At 38.1% G+C, this 14,088-nt stretch overlaps 2 protein-coding genes across 9 annotated transcripts in view; one reads left to right on the top strand and one right to left on the bottom strand.

Moving 5' to 3' along the window:
• The window catches only part of CUNH11orf65 (chromosome unknown C11orf65 homolog), a 212,173-nt gene that overhangs the window by 96,166 nt on the left and 101,919 nt on the right, over window positions 1-14,088 (top strand). The window lies entirely within an intron of this gene.
• ATM (ATM serine/threonine kinase) overlaps window positions 8,574-14,088 on the bottom strand; it is a 140,691-nt gene continuing 135,176 nt past the window's right edge. For all 6 annotated transcript variants that reach the window (XM_058424495.1, XM_058424499.1, XM_058424500.1 and 3 more), the window contains 2 exons: window positions 12,297-12,433; window positions 8,574-12,189 (listed from right to left, as the gene is read on the bottom strand). In XM_058424495.1, coding sequence (XP_058280478.1) covers window positions 12,006-12,189; window positions 12,297-12,433 — 321 coding nt within the window. In that variant the 3' untranslated portion in view covers window positions 8,574-12,005. The remainder of the gene's footprint in view (window positions 12,190-12,296; window positions 12,434-14,088) is intronic.

Genomic DNA, 14,088 nt, shown 5'->3' with positions numbered 1-14,088 from the left:
TTTTTTGAGACACAGTTTCACTTTGTTGCCCTGGCTGGAGTGCAGTGGCACAATCTCGGCTCCCTGCAACCTCTGCTCTGGGGTTCAATGATTCTCATGTCTCGGCCTCCCAAGTAGCTGGCATTACAGGCACCGGCCACCATGCTCAGCTAATTTTTTTTTCTTTTTTTTTTTTTAAGACGGGGTTTTGCTCTTGTTGCCAGGCTTGAGTGCAATGGCGCGCGATCTTGGCTCACCACAACCTCCGTCTGCTGGGTTCAAGCGATTCTCCTGCCTCAGCTTCCCGAGTAGCTGAGATTACAGGCGCCCGCCACCATACCCAGCTAATTTCTTTTTTTTTTTGTATTTTTAGTAGAGATGGGGTTTCTCCATGTTGGTCAGGTTGGTCTCGAACTCCTGACCTCAGGTGGTCTACCCACATCGGCCTCCCAAAGTGCTGGGATTACAGGCATGAGCCACTGTGCCCAGCCCATGCTCAGCTAATTTTTGTATTTTTAGTAGAGACAGGGTTTTGCCATGTTGGCCAGGCTGGTCTCAAACTCCTGACCTCAACTGATCCACCCACCTCGGCCTCCCAAAGTGCTGGGATTACACGTGTGAGCAACCATGCCCGGCCTCATGCACAAGTCTTTATGGGAACGTGTTTTAATTTATCTTGGGAAATACCTGAGAGTGGGATTGCTCTGACGAATAATAAGTATGTGTTTATTTATTTTATTTTACTTTGGGTCCCAGGATACATGTGCAGAACATGCAGATTTGTTATATAGGTATACATGTGCCATGGTGGTTTGCTGCACCTATCAAGCCATCATCTACCATGGTGGAAGACAGTGTGGCAATTCCTCAAGAATCTGGAACCAGAAATACCATTCGACCCAGCAATCTTAAGTTTAAAATCTAGGTTTTAAACCCTACAGCATTAGGTATTTGTCCTAATGCTCTCCCTCACCTTGCCCCCACCCCCTGACAGGCCCCAGTGTGTATTGTTCCCCTCCCTGTGTCCATGTGTTCTCATTGTTCAACTCCCACTTATCAGTGAGATGTGGTGTTTGGTTTTCTGTGTTAGTTTGCTGAGGATGATGGCTTCAAGCTTCATCCATGTCCCTTGCAAAGGACATAATCTCATTCTTTTTTATGGCTGCATAGTATTCCATGGTGTATATGTGCCACATTTTCTTTATCCTGTTTATCTTTGATGGGCATTTGGATTGGTTCCATGTCTTTGCTATTGTAAATAGTGCTCCAGTCAACATACATGTGTGTGCGTCTTTAGTAGAATGATTTATATTCCTTGGGTTATACCCAGTAGTGGGATTGCTGGGTCAAATGGTATTTCTGATTCTAGATTCTTGAGGAATTGCCACACTGTCTTCCACCATGGTTGAACTAATTTACACTCCCGCCAACAGTGTAAAAGCATTCCCATTTCTCCACAGCCTCAGCAGCATCTGTTGTTTTTTGACTTTTTAATAATCGCCATCCTGAGATGGTATCTCATTGTGGTTTTGATTTACATTTCTCTAATCATCAGTGATGTTGAGCTTTTCTTCATATGTTTGTTGGCCGCATAAATGTCTTGTTTTGAGAAGCGTCTGTTCATATCCTTTGCCCACTTTTTGATGGGGTTGTTTTTTTTCTTGTAAATTTGCTTAAGTTCCTTGTAGACTCTGGATATTAGAAGCTGGAGGCCTCACGCTACTTGACTTCAAACTGTACTACAAGGCTACAGTAACCAAAACAGCATGGTACTGGTACCAAAACAGATATATAGACCCATGGATCAGAACAGAGACCTCAGAAATAACACCACACATGTACAACCATCTGATCTTCGACAAACCTGACAAAAGCAATGGGGAAGAGATTCCCTATTAAATAAATGGTGCTGGGAAAACTGGCTAGGCATATGTAGAAAACTGAAACTGGACCCTTTCCTTACACCTTATACAAAAATTAACTCAAGATGGATTAAAGACTTAAATGTTGCTGGGCGCGGTAGCTCACGCCTGTAATCCTAGCACTTTGGGAGGCTGAGGCAGGTGGATCACCTGAGGTCAGGAGTTCAAGACCAGCCTGGCCAACATGGCGAAACCCCGTCTCTACTAAAAATACAAAAATTAGCCGGGCATGGTGGCAGGGGCCTGTAATCCCAGCTACTCAGGAGGCTGAGGCAGGAGAATCACTTGAACCTGTGGGGTAGAGGTTGCAGTGAGCTGAGATCTCGCCGCTTCACTCCAGCCTGGGGGACAAGAGCGAGAGTTCGTCTCAAAAAAAAAAGGACTTAAATGTAAAACCCCAAACCATAAAAACCCTAGAAGAAAACCTAGGCAATACCATTCAGGACATAGGCATGGGCAAAGACTTCATGACAAAAACACCAAAAGCAATTGCAACAAAAACCAAAATTGACAAATAGGATCTAATTAAACTAAAGAGCTTTTGCAAAGCAAAAGAAACTATCATCAGAGTGAGCAGGCAACCTACAGAATGGGAGACAATTTTTGCAATCTATGCACCTGTTTATTTTATAATCTGCTTTCTAAAGTGGCTATACTATTTTGCATTTCCACCAGCAGTAAATAACTTTCAGTTGCTCCACTTGGTTTTTATAAATTGGTATTGTCTGATGTTTTAATTTTGCTTTTCTAGTGCGTGTATAACAGTGAATGACATCTTTTTGTGATTTTAATTTGCATTTCCCCAGTGACTAGTGATGACGAGGATTTCTAACTTGCCATTTTAATATCTTCTTCACCAAAGTGTCTTTTCAAATCTTTGGGCAATTTTTAATTAGGTGTGTATCTCCTTATTTTTATGTTGAAAGATTTTTAAAATATATTCTAAAACCAAATCCTTTATTACAGACTGTTTTGCCAGTTTGTGGTTTGTGTTTTCATTTTCTTAACAATGTCTTTTGACGAGAAAGAGATTTTAATAATGTCCAAGTTACCATTTTTTCTTTATTGGTTCTTGCTTTTAGTATCTTATCTAGGAAATCTTTGCCTAAACCAAGGTCATAAAGTTCTTCTATAAATTTTAGCTCTCACGTTTAAATATATGGTCCATTTCTAGTTAATTATTGTATGTACTGAGGGAAGGTTTGAGATTCATTTTCTTGCATATGGATATGTACCATTTATTAAAAAGACGTCTTTTCTCTGTTACTTTGAAGCCTTTGCTGAAAATCAATAATCACTATGTAGGCCTATTTCTGGACTTCCTGTCCTGCTCCATTAATCTGTATGTCTATCTTTATGGCAATACCACCTTGTATTTCTTTTTTTTTCTTTTTCTTTTATTTATTTATTTATTTTTTGAGACGGAGTCTCTCTCTGTCCCCCAGGTTGCAGTGCAGTGGTGCAGTCTCAGCTCACTGCAACCTCCGCCTCCCGGATTCAAGCGATTCTCCTGTCTCAGCCTTCTAAGTAGCTGGGATTACAGGCATGCACCACCATCCCTGGCTAATTTTTGTACTTTTAGTAGAGACGGGGTTTCGCCATGTTGGCCAGGCTGGTCTCAGACTCCTGACCTCAGGTGATCTGCCTGTCTCAGCCTCCCAAAGTGCTGGGATTACAGGTGTGAGCCACTGCACCCGGCCTACAACCTTGTATGTATTACTGTGGCTTTAGTGTAAGTCTTCCAACCTTGTTTTTCCTTTCAAAAATTGTTTTGGCTATTCTAGTTCTTTTGCATTTCCGTACAAATTTACAATCAGTTTGTCAATTTCTACAGAAACAAAAAAGCCTGATGGGATTTTAATTAGGATTGCATTCATTCTATGTATCAATCGGGGACAATTGCTATCTTAACAATATTGTACCTCCCAACCTGTGAACATAGTACATCTCTGTATATTTAGGCTTTTGGCTTCTCAGCAATGTTTTATAAATTTCAGTGTACAGGTAATACACATTTCACATGACCAATTGTTTCATATTTTTGATGCTTTTTTTTAAAATTTCAACTTCAGACTGGCTCATTGATGCTATATAGAAATACTGTTGATGTCTATATTGACATTTACCATGTGACATTGTTAAACTCGTTAATTCTAGAATTAAAAAAATACAGAATCTTTAGGATTTTCTACATATAGATGTTTGTCTTGTGCAAATGAAGATAACTGTACTTCTTCCTTTTCAAATGGTATGTCTTTTATTGCTTTCTATTTACGTTACTGCATGGCTAGAAACTCCAGCGCAATGTGGAATAGAAGTGGTAAGAGTGGCATCCTTGCCTTGTTCCTGATCTTTGGAGATAACCAAGGTTTTCATAATTAAATATGATGTAAGCTGTAAGTTTTTCACAGATGTCCTTTGTCAGATGTCTTTTATTCCTAGTTTGATGAGTTTTATCATGAATGAGTATTGAATTTTCTCACAAGCTTTTTCTGCACTACTGGCATGATCATATGGTTTATTTAGTTGCATTGAGTCAATCTGGAATGCCATTTGGTCATGATTTACCTCTTTCTTACATTGATAGAATTGATTTGCTAATATTTTGTGAGGATTTTTACATCAATGTTCTTGGAGGATATTGGTCTTTAGTTTTCTTGTAATTTTTTTTTTTTTTTTTTGAGACAGAGTCTCACTCTGTCACCCAGGCTGGAGTGCAGTGGCATGTCTCGGCCCACTGCAACCTCTGCCTCTTGGGTTCAAGTGATTCTTGTGCCTCAGCCACCTGACTAGCTGGGATCACAAGCATGCGCCACCACGCCTAGCTAATTTTTTTTTTTAATATATCTTTGGTAGAGATGGGGTTTCACCATATTGGCCAGGGTCTCAAACTCCTGACTTAAAAGTGATTTGCCACCTTGGCCTCCCAAAGTGCTGGGATTACAGGTGTGTGCCCGGCGACTTTCTTGTAATTCTCTGTCTGGTTTCGATATGAGTATGCTGGCTTCATAAAATGGGTTATTCTAATATTATGAAGAGTTTTTGTAGAATTGGTATTATTTCATAGATGGCACTGACTTACCACAATTATTTTCTGTGTTTTTGTCCTTTTCATCTTTGAAATGCCTATGAAGTCCACTTGTCCATGATGCTTTACACTGCAATGATTTAAAATAAATCTGGCAAACAGCTAATTTCCTTTTTCTCTCTTAAAACCTTTGCAACTCTCATAATCATGGAAATCTAAAAACATTGTTTAAGAAATAGGAATTATTGGCCAGGCACAGTGGCTCACGCCTCTAATCCCAGCACTTTGGGGTGCTGAGGCGGGCAGATCACTGAGGTCAGGAGTTTGAGACCAGCCTGGCCAACATGGTGAAACCCTGTCTCTATGAAAAATACAAAAATTAGCTGGACATGGTGGTGGGCACCTGTAGTCCCAGCTACTTGGGAGGCTGAGGCAGGGGAATCGCTTGAACCTGGGAGGCAGAGGTTGCAGTGAGCCGAGATCGTGCTGCTGCACTCCCGCCTGGGCGACAGAGCGGGACTCCATCTCAGAATGAATGAATGAATGAATGAAATTTAGTGTTACAAAGAGTTATAAGTTTATATTAAATATTCAAACACTACAGTAGGGAACATTTTGGGTAGTTTTCAAGTAACCTAACGTTATGATCTCCTAACAAGGTTAACAACAATACACAGAATCAGGTTTTGAAACCATCAATTGAAGGACATTTTTTGTTTCTAAAACTTAGAATACCATTTATAGGATTTGTGTAAAATATACAATGCTTCTACTTGTAAGAGTCACCCACACCCATTATGTCTGCTACTCAAACATAAAAACAGAAAATAAGTGTTGATAAGGATGTTGAGAAATTGGAACCCTTGGGCACTGATGGTGGAGTTGTAAAATGGTTTAGCCACTGTGGAAAAACAGTATGGTGGTTCCTTAAAAAGTTAAAAATAGAATGACCACATGATCCAACAATTCCATTTCTGGGTATAAAGAAAAAAGAGTTCTGAAGACATATTATTTGTATACCCATGTAAATAGCGACAATATTCACGATAGTCAAAGGGTAGAGACAACTCTAGTATCCACCGATGGATGAATGCATAAACAAAATATATACAGTATATACACACACACAATGGAATATTATTCAGCCTTAAAAAGGAAGGAAATTCTGCAATATATTACAACATAGACAAACCTTGAGGACATTACGCTAAGTGAAATAAGCTAGTCACAAAGAGACAAATATTGCATGATTCTACTTATAAAAGGTACAGTACCTTGAATGTCAAATGCAGAGAGACAGAAGGTAGAACAGTAGTTCCCAGGGGCTGGTTGAATAGAGGAATGGGGAGTTGTTTAATGGGTATAAAATTTTAGTTTTGTAAGGTTAAAGAAGTGCTGGAGGTTGGTTGCACACCACTGGAAATGTATTTTATCACTACTGAATACTTAAAAATGAGATGGTAAATTTTGTTCTGTGTGTGGGTTTTTTTTTTTTAAGTGACTCATCATTAGTAGTATACCAGCTATGAACACACACTTATATCATGGCAAGAACTATAAGCAAGATCATGACCACTTCCCTCCTATGTTGCTGTCCCAGTATGGGAATACTGACCTTAACCTTTAATACTATGTCTCAGTGTTCAATGTTCTTTGTGTAGCTGGATTCCTTCAAATCAGCAATGTGTCTATGTTGATTGCTAAGCTTTAATTCTCACAGGAGAATTATAATATCTTTCCTATTTTCCTGATTTTGTTACTGATTTTTCTTGGGATTCAAAATTTGGAAAACAAAAAATTTCTCAAGAAATGCTGGAAAGGAAATCCCACTTGGAAACACTAACCAGAACGTTTGCAAACAAAATAAAGCAATAGATAAAATGGATCAGTTGAGGTTATACTAGGAGTATAAGATGATTTAACCTTAGAAAATCAAACAGTGTAGTTGACTACATTAACAGATTCAAGGAAAATAATCATCATCAATAAATGCAGATAAACTGCTAAAATTCACCATCTGTGATAAAACCTCACAGCAGCCTAGGGACAGAAAGGAAATTCTTTAATCTGATAAGGGAAATATACACATTAAAAAACCCTGCAGCAAAAAGTAAATATAAAGGTAAACACTAACACTTTTATCTTTGAGATGAGGCACAGGACTAGAATGTCTCAATATTCTCTGATGATTGTGCTAAAGAGAGGTCCTAGCCAGTAAAATGAGGCAAGGAAAAAAAAAAAAAGCAAACAGTATAGGATTGGAATATGATCTAACAATTCCACTTCCAACATTATTCATAGATGATATGATTATATACATAGAAAATCCAAACATTACTCATAGATGATATGATTAAATACACAGAAAATCCAAAAGAATCCAGATATATTTCTAGAAAGAATTAAAAGAGCTTACTGTGGTTACTGGATAGAAAAATCAATATGTAAAAACTAATTTTAATTCTAACAGTAATAATTAGGAAAAACTTATGAAAAAAATGTCCTTTATAAGAACATTTAAAAAAAAAGTGCTTAGGAATAAACATAGTAAAACTATACAAGATGTCTGCAAGGAAAACTAAAACTTAACTGAGTGACATTAGGAAGGGGGGAAAAATCCCTACCTGAAAGATTTAATCGTAAATGAAAACACTAATAAAAATGTCTGTCAACCAAAAAAACTCCATTAAGAGAATGAAGAGACAAGCCACAGAATCGGAAAAGATGTTAGCTAAGATGTTACATAACCAACAAAGGATCAACAGAAATATCAGCAAAGAATACGTACAGGCAGTTCATCAGAGAAAATCATACTGACTAACAAGCGTATACTAAAACGTTTAATCTCCCTAGTAATTAGTGAGGTACAAATTAAAACGAGACATGATACCATTTTGTTCCCATCAAAATAACAATTTTATTTTGAAAATATCAAGTGAGGCAGCAAAATCACCCCTGGTTAAGAACCACTGCTTTTGGATCATACACAAAGTATATATTTCTACATACTGTTGTACATAAAACTGTATATGCTGTACTTTTAATGGCAAAGGGATTTTTCAGAGGATAATGTCTATTATGAGATCTTACTTACCAAATTCTGAGTCATTATAATCTTTGTGGGAACTTTGACTCCACTATATTTATGCAAAATTCATTTTGTTAAAATCTAGGCAAAAGAGCCTAAAACTACAGAGGACTGAATTTATTTAAAAAATATGATAAACAGGTAAAAAACTTTGCATTTAGGATACCAGGATCTCTGCACTTGTCATACTCTAGTACAGATCTGTTAGGCTAGAAATGTCAACTAGATTACTTTCTAGGCCCAAAGAAAGAACATTCATATTTGCCTTTTTGTCAGGAGGCAATTAAGAAACACTACTAGGATATTTAGACTGAGATGCAGCATTATCAGACTGGTTGTGCAGTAGGCTCCCCGGTTCACACTGCGTGGTCAGTTGCCTATTCTCCTCAGATTGGGAGCTTTATATAGGCAGACTGTGCCTGCCTTGCTCACTGCTTTCTCCTTAGGAACGAGTCCTATGCCTGGCACACAGAACACACAAATATTTGAATAAAGTGAATGAGTCTTAGTATATGCTTTTAGAATTATTTATTCAAAAACACTTTACAATAAATTCAGGTAACAGTAGAGTAATACATTCAATAGTACTAAAATCTATAGAAAATAGATAATTTCATTAAGGTGCAATTAAAATACTTGAAATTGGGACACATCTCTATATTTCAAAGCAATATACTGGCTTTCTTTTTAAAAGACTATTCTAGTCTAGTCTTTAAGATGTCCAAAGTTTTTCCTCTTTACTTTTATTTGCTTTAGACCATATTTAAATTTTTAGCATTCCTAAGTGCATACATTTTAGGTATATACTATAATGACCAAGAGTTTGTGAACCTACTGATTAGGTAGACACTTTGGGGAGGTATGACCTGCACAAAGTAGGGTGGGAAAGCTATTATCTCCCTTAATCTGGACACAACTGTTCAAGCAGTCTATAGTTTATTAGCTTCTCTAATAGCTTCACTATTTGGTTTTCACTGACCTTTTGAGCAACTGGCTGGCAAACCCCAGATTCTTTTCACCTGAAATCTTTTCAAGTTAGATATTGTCCATATTACACTTGTACTTATAATTTACTATCTTCTTGCCTTGGACAACTTATTTCTCCCAATTTTGATTTCTCCAGCAGTATATTGGGATAGTATCACTAATCTTGCAAGGTAAAGATCAGAGATGCTGTACATAATATGGGTCAGTGACTTAGCATACAACAAATATTCTATGATTAATATTTTCAAAATCTAACTACTCCTCATTTGTCCTTGGCAGTTTTCTATCTTAATCATTTGCAGAAAGAGTTCCAGCTTGCCAAAACCTTTTTTTTTTTTTTTTTGAGACAGAGTCTTGCTCTGTCGCCTAGGCTGGAATGCAATGGCAACCCTGTCTCTACTAAAATTACAAAAAAAAATATTTTATAATCTTAATTCTGTCATCTGTGAATTAGTTATTTCTCCTAGGTTTGTGATCTGTATGTAAATTTGATAAACTTTTCAAAGCCATTGATTAGAATACTTGAACAGAACAGGAGCCTCATAGCATACCATGCAAAGCTAAAGAGCGGATTAATGATGTTATTCAAAGCTCTCTGGATGCAACAACTAGCAAGAATTAGCTACAAATTCATTTATCTATACTATTATCTAGTTGATAATTTCTAATTTCACCCAGGAAGATTTCAGGGCTTTCTTAAAGACATTTTAAGTTTACTGCATTTCCTTGACTTACTATAGTAATAAAACTACCAATATATACCAAATATTCATTTAGGCAGCTTGTAAGGAAAAGATACACCAAGGTAAGTTTGTAATTTGAAATGCAAAGTAATATTCTGAACAGTTCTCCAGAAGTCAAACCAAGAAATTTATAGTCCAAAAAGTTCTGGAGATTGGTTTTAGGGAAGGGGAAGGTGAGGAGATCAAATATGAATGAGTACAGCTGGGATGAACATTTTCCTAAGGACGGAGAAGAGATGATACTCACTAATACATGAGTCAGTAGTTTTACTTTCAGGTGGCTTTTTATCTGATATTTATCTCATATGATGACAGCTGGGGGACAGAGAAATGTTCCACTTCTAGCTATGTATCAAACTAGATACCGAAGCCCTTCCCTTCCAACAGAACACAGAGAAATGCTGGATAAAATGTAGAAAACATTCTTTTAAATACATAGCAGAACTTACAAGAAAAGGGAAATCCTTACGGTAAAAAATGAGGGGAATGAGGCTGGGCACGGTGGCTCACGCCTGTAATCCCAGCACTTTGGGAGGCCGAGGCGGGTGGATCACGAGGTCAGGCGATCGAGACCATCCTGGCTAACACGGTGAAACTCCGTCTCTACTAAAAATACAAAAAATTAGCCAGGCGTGTTGGCACATGCCTGTAGTCCCAGCTACTCGGGAGGCTGAGGCAGGAGAATTGCTTGAACCCGGGAGGCAGAGGTTGCAGTGAGCTGAGATCACACCACTGCACTCCAGCCTGGGTGACAAAACAAGACTCTGTCTCAGAAAAAAATGAGGGGAATGAAAAACCAGAGAGGTAAATATGTGAGCTGATGCTGTAGCTGTCCTGGAACAATTTGCCAGTCTCATTAACCCATGGCTTTTAGCTTAGACATCTATATGGGGAGTAAAGAACCCAGGGCTTGCCAAAGGCAGGCAGTGGGAATTAAATGTACCTCCTTCCACCCCTACCATAAAGGTGGGACACATGGAAGCTTATACTCTCAGTGAAAAAGGCATCAATCAAATATTCTGCCCACTAGCAAAGGGAGATGAGGAGGAAGTGTGTCTGCCTTGGCCTGGGAAATCTCCTATCAGTAATTTATGCTATGCTTCAGGTATGGAAACCCTAAAGCCAAGAAATTAAAATAAGAATGGGCTTGTGCCAGCAACAGCCCTGGGAATATGACATAAACAGACACTCAAGATTCCCATAGATAAAGCCTTGCTGAAAATATACTCACTTTTCAAAAAGACAAAACTGGATAAACAGCCTATCAAATACAAAAATCAACAGATATAAACAGCAGGAACTAAATTTAATAGAACTATTAGAGTGACTATCAAGTACAGACATTTAAAATAATTAGTGACATAAAAAACATTTAAAAAACATTAAAAAATGACATCAAGAAACAGATCTGAAAAATGATGCATAATTAGAAATGAAAAATAATTTCTGAAAGAAGCTCAATGGATAGGGTAAAAGATTATATACAGCTGAGAAGAGAATTCATGAACTAGAAGGCAATCTATGACAGTATCACAGAAAGATAACATACATGGACAGTACAGAAGGGCTTAAAAGATAAAGAGAATAGAATGAGAAGTTTTAATACACACTTAAAAAAATAGTAACTACACTAACTGTGTCTTTGAGACTTGTTCTCCGTAACAACTTCCTTATTTAGTAACACTTAGTGATCTTACTAGGAAAAATCAAATACATTTCTGGTTTTTTTTTGTTTGTTTGTTTGTTTGTTTTGAGACAGAGTTTCGCTCTTGTCACCCAGGCTGGAGTGCAATGGCATGATTTTGGCTCACAGCAACCTCCGCCATCCAGGTTCAAGAGATTCTCCTGCCTCAGCCTCTCGAGTAGCTGGGATTATAGGCGCCCACCACCATGCTCGGCTAATTTTTGTATTTTTTAGTAGAGACGGGGTTTCACCATACTGGCCAGGCTGGTCTCGAACTCCTGACCTTGTGATCCTCCTGCCTCGGCCTCCCAAAGTGCTGGGATTACAGGCGTGAGCTGCTGTGCTCAGCCCGAATAATCATTATTTCTAAAGAGTGAGAGCAGAGATGTTCCTTAAGACCATCAAAACATTTTTGAGTGGTGATTAAATCAAGTATTAAAACCAGCATTCAAAAAAAAACCACAATAGTTCACTTAAATATTAATCCCTACTTAAAGTATGTTGGCAGGTTAAAAATAAAGGCTAAAATATCATTTCTAAAGGCTGAATGCAAGGGTAATTCATATGCTGAAGATCACACCCAAGCTTTCCATCCTGGGAAAAGTCGGCTGAGATTTTTGGGGTCTATGGCTTGCTGTATGAGCAAATTCACTTGCCCACCAACACTGAGCACAGTGCCTTCTTCCACTCCTTTCAGTTTCTCTTGTAGTCTCATTAAGACACGTTCAGCTACTTTGTTGAAACTCTGGCCAATATCACTAAGGACAAAAACAACAAAGGTTTCAGTGAGATGAACAGTTTAAAGGCCTTGGGAATGAGAAAATCTGAACAACTGACAACAGGACCTTCTTAAAATACTGCTCACCTGAGATTTCGTTTGCATTCTTGGTCATCTGCATTCAGAGTAGGGTGAAGCTCAGTTTCATCTTCCGGCCTCTGCTGTAAATACAAAGCTTTCAAAGGATTCATGGTCCAGTCAAAGAGTGGATCATACAGAAGGACCTAAACAGAGAGAACATATGTATTAAAAGAACAATGTACATTTTAATCACTTACTTAGAAACAGTAGAACCAGTATCATACAAGTATCAAGCCAGTCCTTTGGTAGTTGATGGGGGAGGGGAACAAACATCATGCACACTTCATGTTTCCTTGTGGAGGAAACTATCCTAGCATAATGCTCCAAGCTTTTCATTTCATTCTGAATTCATTCTTCCTCCATGGTTAGGGGTGACATCCCTTGACCCATGTTTCCTGACTGGATGAAACTAATCTTTTTTATTATTATTATTATGCTTTAAGTTTTAGGGTACATGTGCACAATGTGCAGATTTGTTACATATGTATACATGTGCCATGTTGGTGTGCTGCACCCATTAACTCGTCATTTAGCATTAGGTGTATCTCCTAATGCTATCCCTCCCCCCCTCCCCCAACCCCACAACAGTCCCCGGTGTGTGATGTTCCCCTTCATGTGTCCATGTGTTTTCATTGTTCAATTTCCACCTATGAGTGAGAACATACGGTGTTTGGTTTTCTGTCCTTGCGATAGTTTGCTGAGAACGATGGTTTCCAGCTTCATCCATGTCCCTACAAAGGACATGAACTCATCCTTTTTTATGGCTGCATAGTATTCCATGGTGTACATGTGCTGCATTTTCTTAATCCAGTCTGTCGTTGTTGGACATTTAGGCTGGTTCCAAGTCTGCTATTGTGAATAGTGCTGCTATAAACATACGTGTGCATGTGTCTTTATAGCAGCATGATTTATAATCCTTTGGGTATATACCCAGTAATGGGATGGCTGGGTCAAATGGTATTTCTACTTCTAGATCCCTGAGGAATCGCCACACTGACTTCCACAATGGTTGAACTAGTTTACAGTCCCACCAACAGTGTAAAAGTGTTCCTATTTCTCCACATCCTCTCCAGCACCTATTGTTTCCTGACTTTTTAATGATAGCCATTCTAACTGGTGTGAGATGGTATCTCATTGTGGCTTTGATTTGCATTTCTCTGATGGCCAGTGATGATGAGCATTTTTTCATGTGTTTTTTGGCTGCATAAATGTCTTCTTTTGAGAAGTGTCCATTCATATCCTTCAACCACTTTTTGATGGGGTTGTTTGTTTTTTTCTTGTAAATTTGTTTGAGTTCATTGTAGATTCTGGATATTAGCCCTTTGTCAGATGAGTAGGTTGCAAAAATTTTCTCCCATTCTGTAGGTTGCCTGTTCACTCTGATGGTAGTTTCTTTTGCTGTGCAGAAGCTCTTTAGTTTAATTAGATCCCATTTGTCAATTTTGGCTTTTGTTGCCATTGCTTTTGGTGTTTCAGACATGAAGTCCTTGCCAATGCCTATGTCCTGAATGGTATTGCCTAGGTTTTCTTCTAGGGTTTTTATGGTTTTAGGTCTAACATGTAAGTCTTTAATCCATCTTGAATTAATTTTTGTATAAGGTGTAAAGAAGGGATCCAGTTTCAGCTTTCTACATATGGCTAGCCAGTTTTCCCAGCACCATTTATTAAATAGGGAATCCTTTCCCCATTGCTTGTTTCTGTCAGGTTTGTCAAAGATCATAGTTGTAGATATGCGGCTTTAATCTATTAAAAGGAGATAAGCATTAGTCACTTTCTTTCCTTCTGTCTCTACTCTTAA

Source organism: Hylobates moloch, unplaced genomic scaffold (assembly GCF_009828535.3).
Source record: "Hylobates moloch isolate HMO894 unplaced genomic scaffold, HMol_V3 SCAFFOLD_11, whole genome shotgun sequence".
NCBI classification, from domain to species: Eukaryota; Metazoa; Chordata; class Mammalia; order Primates; family Hylobatidae; genus Hylobates; species Hylobates moloch.
This window is presented reverse-complemented; position numbering and strand designations above follow the sequence as displayed.